Source organism: Bos mutus, chromosome 25, assembly GCF_027580195.1.
Source record: "Bos mutus isolate GX-2022 chromosome 25, NWIPB_WYAK_1.1, whole genome shotgun sequence".
Taxonomy (NCBI): Eukaryota; Metazoa; Chordata; class Mammalia; order Artiodactyla; family Bovidae; genus Bos; species Bos mutus.
Window position 1 is genome coordinate 8,640,403 of NC_091641.1, and position 12,276 is coordinate 8,652,678.

Sequence of the window (12,276 nt, forward strand, 5' to 3'; positions counted from 1 at the left end):
GTCCAAAGGACTCTCAAGAGTCTTCTCCAGCACCATAGTTTGAAAGCATCAATTCAAATGTGGGCATTTAAATGTGGACATTTATTATTATAAAATCAACTGGTTTGATAAAGATAACCATCGTATTTTAAAATAACTTAATACAAATACAAATTAAAATAACTGTAAACTGTGATTCTTTTTAAAAAATTAATTAATTTGTGCTGAGTCTTAGTTGCAGCATGTGGGATCTAGTTCCCTGACTAGGGATTGAACCCAGGCCCCCTACACTGGATGCAGAGTCTCAGCCACTGAGCCACCAGGGAAGTCCCACTGTGATTCTTTCGAGTGCCAACTGTCACCCAAAGAAGAAATAAACCTTGCATGCTCAGTCGCTCAGGTGTGCCTGACTCTTTGCGACCCCATGGACTGCAGCCGGCCAGGCTCCTCTGTCCGTGGGATTTTTCCGGCAAGAACATGGGAGTGGGTTGCCATTTCCTTCTCCAGAAGCGCACTTTATGCTCCACCCATACTGAATTGTTGGAATCATGCAGTTCCTTCTGCCCATACCACCCTTCACACTTCCTCCTCCGGAAAGCTCCCACCCATCCTTCAAAACTTAGCTGAAGGAGGCCTTTTTGAACCCCAGCTTCCCCTCAGGGCTATGGTGTTGGGGGACTGTAGAGGGTGGTGGGGGAGGGGTAAGGGCAGCGGACGGAGCCGAGGGACTTTGCACCCTCCTCGAAGTGGACCCCAGCTGTCGCCCCGGGAGAGGACACAAATGGGCGAACGGGACCCGTCCTGGGCAGGGGTCACCTCTGACCTTCCAGGGATTCTTTATGGCGGGTTGTATCCTGCACGAGGGTCCTCGCGGAGAAAGGGAGTGAGACTGCAACTGTGCCCTGCACTCACGGGCCACCAGAGGGCGCGCTTTTAAAAAAAATTTATAAATGGCTTGAGAGCCTCATCCTTGGAGCATCTCGGGGCACCTGCTGGGACCCAGACAGGAAAGCATTGTAGGAAAGGCTGTGGTCAAGGTTCTGGATTCTCCCGGAATGCTAAGACTAACTCTGATCTTCTGAGGCTTCCAGAAACCTCTCTTCCAGGCAGCCTGTGGCTCCCGAGGGGTCTCGCGCAGCAAATTGCCCCCTTTCCCTTTTTGAATGCCTCTCTCCAAGACCCTCTGAAGCCTTTTGCAGGCACATTTTCTCTCCCCTGCCCTCCTCTGAGTCTTGGTAGCCACTGACGCATCACTCAGATCAGAGAATAAAGGTTACAGCTGACTTCTCTACTTTGTGATGAGACCAACCTTTTAGCAAAATGCAAGAAGGATGGGTGGGGGTTAGGTAGGAGCTTTCAGAGTTGGGCGGCTGAGGCTTCCATCTGCCTTCAAGCGTTCTGCCACCCGCGGCCCTGGGGTGAAGATGTCTATCTCCCAGGTCTCTGATCCTTCAGGGTTTGGAAGGATGTGGGAAGGTACAGCATCTTTGTGCTGCCTTGGCTGCCTGTGCCGGGTGGACCGGAAGTTCGTGGAGCTGATGTCTCCGGGAGCAGTCTCCCATCAGGAAGGCAACAGGATGCGGAAGACAAGTACCCCAGTTCTTGTGCAGTGATGGGGCAGGAAGCAGGGAAAGGGGAGACTTTCGTGGCAACTGGGTCCCCGCGGTAACTTGGTCCCCACCCTGCGGTGTCTGTGAGGTCACCCTGCTTTTTCCACTGGAGAAGGGAAAGGAGGGCCAGACATGGGGGCCATCCCTCCGGGCAGATCCAGCCTCTCGGGGACTCTGCTGGTGGTGGTGAAGCTGTCCGCACTGGTGAGGGGGGGTTGGAGGTTGGGGGCCAGGGGGACGAAGGCCCAAGCTGCTGCTGGATGCCGCTGGTGAAACGAGGTGGCTGCCCCCCTCCTGGAGCAATCCCATAGCTTTCAGAAGCCCTACCTTCAAGCCACAGAGCCACAGAATTTTCTTTAGAGCGCTCCCGTGGGTTAAGCACTGACCTTCCCACCACTCTTTTTCAAACATGACCTTAGTCTGAAGGGTGGTAAATAACCATTGAAACCCAAAGGAAAGGGAATTCCCTGGTGGTCCAGTGGCTAAGACTCTGTGCTTCCCCTGCAGGGGGGACACGGGTTCGATCCTTAGTCAAGGAACTAAGATCCTGCAAGCCTCCTGGTGTGACCAAAAAAAAAAAAAAAAGAGAGAGAAAGAAAAAAACCCAGAGGAAAGAAAATCAAATATAATATGAAACACCTACTAAAGCTCCCTCCTGAGAATGGAGTCCTTCCAAGTGGACAGATAAAGATCACTCTTGGGATAGGGGCAACTGAGGCCTTGAGAAAGGAGGACCTGGCCCCGGGATGGCCTGGCAGCCACACCCGCACCATAAAGCCTGGGACAAGTGGGCGCCCGTGGCAAGTGAGTGGCAATGGGTGACAACATTCTCTTCTTCCTGTAGCTCATCCAGAACCGGGCCCACCTCTATAATTTCCTGCTCCTCAAGATCTTCCTCTTCAACCACTGGCTGTTGGGGCTGACTCGGGAGGCCCAGGGGTTCCACCCACCCCCCAAGATTGCCGGCTGCCCTGTGGGCCGGGTTCTCCGGGCCGGGCTGACACTGCTAGAGGTCCCTGTGTGCCTGGCACTGCGGGTGCCCAGGCTGGTGTGGGCAGGCCTGCTGGGCTGTGCCCGGGCCTTGGGCCTGGGCCCAAAGTGGCTGGGGGCCTGGGAGCAGCTGGGCCTGTCTGCGGCCACCTGGACGGACCTGTTCCTGTCGTGTCTGCACAGCCTGATGCTGGCTGCGTTGCTGTTGCTGCTGCTGGTCTGGAGACTGTACCAGAAAGCCCAGTGCTGCAGCCTGGGCCGGCTGCCCAGGAAGGTGGGTGAGGGCGGGTGCCGGCTGGGCTGGGGAGCGCAGACCCTGGACGCTGGGCCTGGGCTGGGCTGGGGGGTCATGGGGCCCCTAGCGGCCAGGCAGTGTGGCATGTGAGCTTCGGACAGCCGCCTGCCCATCTTCTCGCCCCCCGCCCGCCCCCAGGCTCTACTGCAGAACCGCGTGGTGCGGAGGTCACTGGCACTGCTGAAGAGTCTGTACTGGTGGGTGGAGAGCACGGCAGCGCTCACCTCCTGGCACCTGGCCTACCTCATCACCTGGACTACCTGCCTCGCCTCCCACCTGCTGCAGGCTGCTTTTGAGCACACAGCCCAGCTGGCCCAGGCCCAGGAGGCCGAGCCCCAGAAGGCCTTGGGGCCCTCGTCTGAGACCCCACCCCCTGGGCCCCCAGCACCCGGGGCCAGGCCAGTCCTGCCAGAGCCTGGAACTCCTGGAGAATAAATGTGTCCCCCTGTGCCTCCCCTTTCTGGTCTGGCCTGCGGTCTCACTCTCGGTCCTTCTTCCTTACTGGGCTGGAGGGATGTGCGTGTGTGTGTTTCCTAGAATGCCTCACTTCATCTGGGTCCATGCGCCTGCTTCCTGAGACTGCTGATGCCCAGGGTTTTTAGGGACAATGGGTAGTTAGAGACTCTGGCCTCTGGGGGGTGCCAGGGCCTCACATTTCAGAGATTGAGAAAATTCCTTTAAGAAAGGAGTTATTCCTGAGCCAGTCTGCAGCTGGCCTGTGCATCCATTTATACAGTTGGTCACTCATGTCCCCACTCATCCATCCGTCCACTCAAACACCTGTCTATCTCTCAGCCTGTCTTCCTATTCACCCACCTGCCCATCCACCCTGCCTGCCTGCTAAGCCGCTTCAGTCATGTCTGACCCTTTGCAACCCGTGGACTGTAGCTCCCCAAGCTCCTCTGTCCATGGGATTCTCCAGGCAAAAATACTAGAGTGGGTTGCCATGCCCTCCTCCAGGGGCTCTTCCTGATCCAGGGATCAAACCTGCATCTCTTACGTCCCTGGCACGGGCAGGTGAGTTCTTTAGCACTAGCGCCATCTGGGAAGCCTGTCCATCCACCCCCTCACCCACAAGCACAACCACAGATCCATCTTCTCCAGGGAGAGGGAAACACCCAGTTTCCCTCTCAGCCCTTGGCCCCAGCTGCCCAGGTCCTGCTCAAGGGGTGCGGATGCCATCGAGGCGTGCTCAGGCCGCAGTGGGTCAGATCCCCCATTCGCCACCCTTAGGGCAGTGCTTCTGTGAGAGGAGCGGAGAGATGGTTTCTTGGGAGTTAGTGATCGCTTCTTACTCATTCCCAAGCCTGGGGGTGATGAGTGTGGGAAGACATTCCCGAGAGCTCTGCTCTACATTCTTCTCCTCCATTCTGGCTCCTAGAGAAGTTAGGGCCAGATTCCTGCCCTGCCTCTCATAGAAAAACCTGCAGATGGCCGGGGGGGTGGATGTGGGGTGAACTTCCAGGCCCTTCTTCTGAGTCTCAGGAGCAGACTCGGCCTGCCCCTGGCCCGATGACTCGGAAGTGGCCAACCAGGCAGAACACCTGTGAAGGGGTCACAGCTGGGATTCTGGAACTCCCACCCAGCAGGCAGGGAAAGCCGAGCACAGAGGTGTGTGAGCTCGGCCCCCTGCTGAAGATGCAGGCTGGGGGACAGAGAGGCGGCCCTAGAGCTCGCCTGGGAGCGGCCAGGGACCAAGATGGCACTTGAATGGGCTCTGGCCATGGGCCTGGGATGCTGGGAAGAAGGGAGCAGGTGGAAAGGGGCCTCAAAGGCCAAGAAGGGAGGGGAGGTGGCAAGTAGCCGTGCCACCTGGGGAGAGAGGCCCGGAGCCAGGATAGAGCTGGGAATGGGCTGGAGGCTGGGACCAGTGGTGGGGCCCATGGGCAGTAGATGGGGAGAGTTTGGTGGGGGTGATGATGGGGGTAGGGGCTACTTTTTTCCTTCTCCTAAATTTTTTTTTTTTTAATTACCACAAGTACAGAGATGTTGAGAATTCCCTGGTGGTCCAGTGGTTAAGGCTCTATGCTTTCACTGCCAGGGCCCCGGGTTCAATCCCTGGTCAGGGAACTAACATCCCACAAGCCCCATAGTGTGGCCAAAAAAAAAAAAAAAAAGAAAAGGGACAGAGGTGTGAAGGTAAAAATGTTTCCTTCTCTCTGGTTCTAAACTTCAGAGAAACAGAGTCAACTGTGTGTGGAATATCTTTCTAGTCTGAATATACATGCAAACCTGCGTGCGCCCACACAGAGCCCACCTACAGCCACTGATGGGGCACCATACTGATGCACTGATGGGAATCCACTCACATAATACGTGTCGCTGGGTGGCCCCTCTGGGTCTCAGTTTCCATGTCTATGCAGTGTCAGGTGACTGGGTGATCCTGATGAAACAGCCAATGTTGGGGGGGTCTCGATATCCTGGACACCCCAGCTGGGAGGAGGGCACCTGTACATCTGATAGGTCCTTGCTTGCTTAGTTGCTCAGTCATGTTCAACTCTTCACGACTCCACGGACTGTAGCCCGCAATCCTCTGTCCATGGGATTCTCCAGGAAAGAATACTGGGGTGGGTTGTCATTTCCTTCTCCAGGGGATCTTCCCAACCCAGGGATCGAACCCACGTCTCCTGCACTGCAGGCGGATTCTTTACCTGCTGAGCCATAGATCCTTACATGAGCTGAGATCTGGCTCCACAAATGTAAGTGCTCCTGGGCCTTCCAGGGGCCCTGATGACTCGGGGCTAGGGCTTGGGAGAAAGGGGAGAAAGGCGTGAACCTGCCCATGGCTTTTCCTCGTCGCCACAGGCCAGCGGTGAGAAGATCAGAGGCCCTGGGGTTAGACAGGCTGCAGTTTGAACCCTGGACCGACCCCCTCCCCTCTGCATGACCTTGGGCAAATTCCTTAACCCCATGAGCCTCAGTCTCCCCACCTGAGAACAGGTACAGCCGTAGCCTTGGGCCTCACACACAGGGCTGCGCTGGGTCTGTGCACACACAGAACCCCACCAGGCCTGGTGGATCAGTGCTGGGAAACCCTGATCTCTCTCTCTTGGGCCTGCGGCCTTCCCAGCACCATGGGGGGCCTTGCTCTGAGGTCTGGAGGGCGGGTGGGCGGTCCGTCTATCTCAGGCCTGAGAGTGTGGAGGGGCCCTGGCCTGCTGGAGGAAAAACAAGTTGGGGGGCGGTGGTGGTGGGGGTGCGAACAGGGTGGGGGGAGCTGGCTGCAGGGCTGGCCAGCGGCTCCACGCAATCTGTCTGCTATGCAGTCCCGGGCCTGGGCTGTATTTATTTATGCTGAGCGTGTATTTATATCAGCCCCTTTCTCATTAATAGGGCAGGAAATGGCTGGAATTGTTACATACCTGGCGGCCCAGGGGTCCCACTCGGCCAAGACATACAGGGCCCTGGCCGCCCAGCCACGATTGTGAGGGGCCCCCTCCTCAGGCCCAGGCCTCAGTCCCTGGCCTTTTGTTAACCCTGCTTCCCCCCACCCCCGACCCTTGCACGGAGCACTCATCTAGGTCCTTGGGCTCCTAGTCACTCCCTGAGCCCACCGCCCTGAGAGTGAGGCTCCTTTTCAGGCTTCTCCTTGTCCCCAGGAGGGAGAGTGATGTTGGGGCTGTCAAGGTGCGTCTCCGAGGATGGTGGGGAGTGTTGGTGCTGGGCAGGCCCCAGGCAGAACAGTCAGAATATGAGAAATCAGGGTCCCCTGAGTTGGGGATGGGATCTTGGAGCCCCGGGGTGGGGGTCTGGCTGGAGGAGGAAGTGATGGACGCGAGAGGTCCCCTCCTGAGGCTTGGGGATTCTGCTGCCCAGCAAGCAGAGCTACCTGTAGGCTTGGACAGACCCTGCCGCCGAAGGGGGTGTACCCCTGTCGGCCACCCAATGGAGGCCCGATGGGGTGGAGGCTCACCCGGGCCTTGCCTTCCGGGCTACCGCGGCTAAACGGCTTCCCCGCTCGGGGCGGGCAGCCCCCTCCCCGGCCCTGCGGCTGCACGCAGAATCAGGCCAGCATCTCTCCCCAGGCCCCAGCTCTTGGGCGTGGGCCCCAGGTGGGTTAGCGCTCGCCTGACATAACCCGTTAGCGCCTCTCGCCTCGGCGGCTCCCCGCTCCGCCCGCCTCCCCGCTGACCCTCTCTGGGCTGCCTCACCAGGGCAGGGTGAGAAGGCATCTGCGGGGTGACCAGCAGCCCCCCAGGGTCTGCAAGGAGGGCCGCTGTGCCCACCCCGCTCTCCTCCGCTCGGGCCCAGAGGCAGCCTCTAGGCTGAGATTCCCAGAAGCCACGGCGGGCGGTAGGTCTGACCTCTGACCTCTACCCACTGGGGCCGCCACGCCCTCCTGGTTTAGAGGCCAGAGCCGGGGCCCCTGTGTAAACGTGAGGACTGAAGCTTAGAGGGGCTTTCCCAGGGCCCTCCATTGGCCTCCATCCTTGCCTTCTCAGCCCACTTGCAGGGTCTACGGGAAGGGGTAGGGAGGGGGCGGCTCTGGACATCGAGGAGGGGCTGTGGCAGGGGTCTGTTTTTCCCGAGGCGGTCCCACCATCGGGGTGGAAGTTATGTGTTGGGACAGGAGGCTCAGGTCTAGGGAGGCACCCCCCAACCCAAGGCTTCCTTAGGAAGGTTGTCCCCAGACACTGTCTTGAGCCTCCAGCCCACAGAGCCCGGCAGGCCCGGGCCAGGGGCTGGTCCCCGTGCCCCTCTGGCCCTGCCTGGCCCAGCCTGGGCGCCTCTGGGACCGGCCGTCTCTGAGATGGGGAGCCCGCACCCCGCACCGGAGCTGTGGGGAAGCGCCCTGGCTGGTAAGGGGCCTGCTCACGGCTTGCATTCGCTGGTGCTCAGGGAGCAGGAGCACCTCTTTCAGCTTGGTGGCTGAGTGCCTGGGGTCGGCCGGGGTCCTTTGCCGAGCTGAACCCCAACCCTGCCACCCCACCGTGGAGCAGCACCGTCTGCGGCAGGAGGAGGCTGGGGGGCTGCATCCTCTGAGTCTCCTGGGCCTGGACCGTGTCCCCGCCCACCCCGTGGACCCCACCTCGAAGGTCAGGGCTGCGCCTGCTCCTACCGCTCCCCCAGAGATGCCCAGGTCAGCCCAGTGTGTGGCTGACAGCGTCTGGGGAGAGGCTGGCCTCCAACCCTGGAAACCGTGCCACCCACCCCCCGCCCCCAGCTGCCTGTGGTCGGAGGGACTCGAGACCCTTTGTTCCTGCCAGGGGTCCTGCCTGTCTCTGGCTTGCTTGACCCTGGGCAGATCCTTGGGCTCTGTCCTTGCTCTGGAAATGAGGCCGGAGCCTCTGGGCTTGGTAGTTGCTGGGTCAGAGTTCTGTGAACCCTGAATCCCCTGACGCCCAAGGGCTGGAGTGGTGGGTGGGCTGGAGACGATGTGAGCAGAGAGGCCCCTTGGCCCAGCCCTCGAAGCTCTAGGCCCCTGGGCCCCCGGGGTGCTGCCGCTGAGTCCTACAGTCATCCTTTGCTCAGACAGCACACATCTGGAGCTGTGTCCCATCCCCCCTCCCCACCCCAGGCCCACATCTGGAGTCCAAAGCCGGCTCGCCGGCTCAACACGGAGCATCTGGGCCCTGAGGAGACTGCTCCCAGGTTAATGCAGCCCATCTGGCCCCTGGCGGCCGCTCTGGCCTGTCTGCAGGCTGCATGTCTGGAGGTTCCGAGCCCCGTGGCCGTCCCCTCGCCCCATGCCCGGCGGGGTCTGGAGTTGGTACTCCCCGGGGTGCCCTGCCCTGAGGTAGGGTTCCTGTATGCAGAGCCCCCCACCCACCCACCTCTTCCTTTCTGGATGTCACAGCTCCCAGGGCTTCTCCTGGGGGCTGCCTGGGGAATAGCTGAGTTGTGACATAATGTAGACACACGTCCCCCGCCGGGAGTGGTGACAGCTGCCACTCTGCACCAGCTCAGCCAGCAGGCTCTTGGCATCTCTTGAAAGAGTCTCCGGCCCCCCACCCCGGCTCGCCTGCCTGCCCAGCCCCTCCCGGGGAGCCTAGCTGATGGTGGGACTTCACTGGGTCCCTGTCACAGAGCACATCTCACATGATGTGCCCACCTGTCGCTTCCTTTCTAACCCAGTCTCTTGCCAGTACCTGTGCTTGGCAGGATGGGCTTAGATGTCTCCCAGAGGCCCCCGACTCAGAGAAGAGAGCCTGGCAAAGCAGGTGGCTGGAGGGCACTGACGCTAGTCTGCAGGAAAGACCACCTCGGGGTGAGGGGCTCCTGGGGCAGAGACGTGGCATGGAGCCATGAGGGGAGGAAGGCAGGTCTGGGTTGGAGGAAACCTTCTAGCCATGGGAACTGCCCAGCGGTGGCCTGGACTGTTCCTCCTCAGTGTGGGGCATGGCCCTTCTGACCTCACTGGGGACGTGGGACCCTAAGGAATGAAAGCAGATGGGATTCTCATGGGATTGTGGTGGTGAGCTCCCCGTCACAGGAGGGGATCCAAGCTGGCAGGGCTGCTTACCATCAGGAATATGGCAGAGGCTGTTCTCACCAAGAGTTCAAATGCTATGTTAGATAGTTTCCATCACTGTATTCCAACCCTGTAACTCCAGGCATCTAGGATTCTGAGACTCAGCCGCCTATGACATGAGGCACAAACAGCCATGGGCGGAGGCCAGATATTTGGCATGGAAGGCGGCGGGGAAGCAGGGGAGAGAGGCGCTGGGAACGCAGAGGAGTGTTGGCAGCCTGTGCCCTAGGACTGAGGGCTTTGCTGCCTCCCCACCCTGAATGGCCTCAGCTCTGGTGGTGGCCTAGCCTTTGAGGCCTGGGGTGTGAGCCCACAGCCCGCCGATTCTGCATCCTGTGGTCAAGCTTTATCAGAGCATCACTGGCCCCAATTGAAAGGAATCCTTTATAAGCTGTAGCCTCCAGCTCAGAGGCCCTGGGAGCAGCGGGCAGTTTAGACCACAGAACTTCAAGCCTTCTTCCGCACCTCCTTACCCACGGAAAATTTGAGTCAACAAACATGCAAGACAGAGACACAAATAAAAAATAATGAGGGTTAGCATTTATTGAATGTTCACCCTGGGCCAGATACCGTCCTGAGGCCTTTCCTTGTATTAACTCATTCCAGCCTCCCTGGGATGAGGTACTGTTGTTATTACTAATCCATTTTACAGATGGGGAGCCTGAGGCTTAAGGTCCACTCAAACCACCGGGTGGTTTGCCTCCCAAGTCTGTGTCCTTCCCGCTCTCACTGCCGCTCTGCAAGTGGGGTGGGTGGAGGAGACAGAGAGCAGACTTAGAAAGGAACTGGGCAGGAGGGTGGGGCCTTGGGGCGGCTCAGGAGAAGCAGACCAGCTGATTTACAGGGGCCTGTTCCCTAGAACTGCCCCCCAGGCCTTCAGATGAGGTGTCAGGCATGCAAGGGCGGTCCCCTGCTATGTTGAGCCTTCCAGACCCAGAGACAGGCTTTTCTAGGGTGGGAGCCAGTTCCCCTGATTCTTCTGGAAGGAGGGAATCTCAGGCTGCTGCGGCTGTGAGGGTCAGCCCTGAGCCGCCCTGCTCTGTGGCCAACGTCCTCAGGGTACCCCCACTCCCGAGGTGGGACCGCTGTCTGGAGGATCACCCGGAGCTTCCAGGGCTGTGGGCGGGGGTCTCCATGGATGTGTATCTGTGTGTAGGGGGAGGGTCTTCCATCAGTCTGCCTCTGCCACCATCTGACCCGCCAGAGGAAAAAGCAGAAAGAAGGAGGAAAGGACTTTCTGGGGCCAGGGGTGTCATCGCTGGACAGCCCAGACTGGCCTGCTTTGCTCCACTGATACTTTCTAACAACCTCTCCCACCCGGAGCCCTTTGCCCTTCTTGGGCGTGGACATGGCAGCCGTCCTCACTGGGTACTTCATTTGTTCGAGGTACTGCCGTGAGGACACGGACCATAATGTCATACTTCACTTAATTGCCACAACTGTGGCAGCAGGCTGTTATCCTCACTCCCATTTTACAGACAGAGAAACTGAGGCTCAGAGAAGGCAAATCCCTTCATACAACTGACAAGCGATTCAGATCAAGGCCTGTCTGACCCCCTACCCCTCACTAAGCTCCTAATTCCCACCCCTACCAAGAGGGCTGGGGAGACACCTCCCCCAAGCCCCCAGACTCCTGGGGTTGGGCCAGGCGTCCTAGAGCCCCAGCCCGATGCCCCCCTCATTCCCTAGCTGGGCTGGTTTAAACGGTCCTTAGCCTGGCCTTTGGGGACTGGCTGAGGGCCAAGAAGGAAAACAATGGGAGAGAAAGGAGCGGAAACCCTCTGGAGGTGCAGGGTGGGGGAGAGAAGCTGGGACGGCAGGGATTTTGGACACGCTGGGTCCCCGGGTCCACGGGGCAGGGGGCAGCGGTGGGGGTCGGCGTGCCCAGACCATGCTTCCTGTGTGCATTTGAGGTATTCTGGCCAGACCCTGCGTGGGGAGACCGAGGAAGGAAGGAAGGACCCATGCGAGTCCCATCCTGTGGTCTGAGGAGCAAGCTGCTGGTTGAGCCCGGACAGCAGCTCCTCTGCCTCTGGACAGGCTGAGCATGTGGGGAGAAACGGAGGTGGGTTCAGGCTGCTGGACCCCTAGCTGATCCAGCTTTCCCCTGCTCACAAGGTGGACTTCCAGTGGCCCCTCCTGTCCCCTCCTCGCCAAACCCTGGGATGCTGCCCTTTGGCATCCCTTATGTTAACTTGGGGGAAAGCCCAGGTCAGCCTGAACTCAGGTCCTTTTTTTTTTTTTAATTTAATTTATTTGACTGTGCCAGGTCTTAGTCGAGACATGCAAGCCTTTTAGGTGAGGCATGTAAACCCTTAGTTGCAGCATGTGGGATCCAGTTCCCTGACCAGGGATCAACCCCTGGCCTCCTGCATTGGGAGAGCAATGTCTTAGCCACCACCCCTAGGGGAATCCCAGAAACCAGGGCCCTCTGCTGCTGCTTGTCAAGTTTCCAATGTCCTGACCACGTGCTCTGCGTCCACCCTGGTCCCCAGGACTGGGTCTGTCTTAGCCTCGGCGCTCAGGATAGGAGGTTGGTTCTCAAAGTGGCCTCGGACCGCTGTGACCCTGCAGCCTCAAGCACTCAGGGCCCTCACCTGGACCCCCAGAATGGCAGGGTTCAGCCCTGGTCCTGGCGTCCGGGTGGAGCCCAGGTTCCCATCTGCGACTCTGTTCTGTCTGGTTGGCCGCCCCCAGCGGCTGGTCTGAGGGATGCTGCGGCTCTGCCTCCATCGTCTCCCCTGGGGGTGTCCCTGTCTTGCCCCCCATCCCAATAGCCCCTGGCCTCAGTGCAGGTGCGTCTCTCTCCCCTGGGAGCTGCTCCCAGCCCTGGGGGAGCGGCTCTCACCATTCACATCTTGGGGGAAGGAGATACAGATGCTCAGGGCGCTGGGGGACCTGCCTGCCTCCTTGTTCTGCCCCCAGGGGTC

At 59.4% G+C, this 12,276-nt stretch overlaps 1 protein-coding gene across 1 annotated transcript; it reads left to right on the forward strand.

Moving 5' to 3' along the window:
- Nucleotides 1-1,721: 1,721 nt before the first annotated feature.
- Nucleotides 1,722-3,309, forward strand: TMEM270 (transmembrane protein 270). The gene is made up of 3 exons (XM_005892851.2): nt 1,722-1,793; nt 2,434-2,853; nt 3,013-3,309. Exons 1-3 carry the CDS (start codon nt 1,722-1,724, stop codon nt 3,307-3,309), a joined length of 789 nt encoding a protein of 262 aa, XP_005892913.2.
- The last annotated feature ends 8,967 nt before the right edge of the window (nt 3,310-12,276 follow it).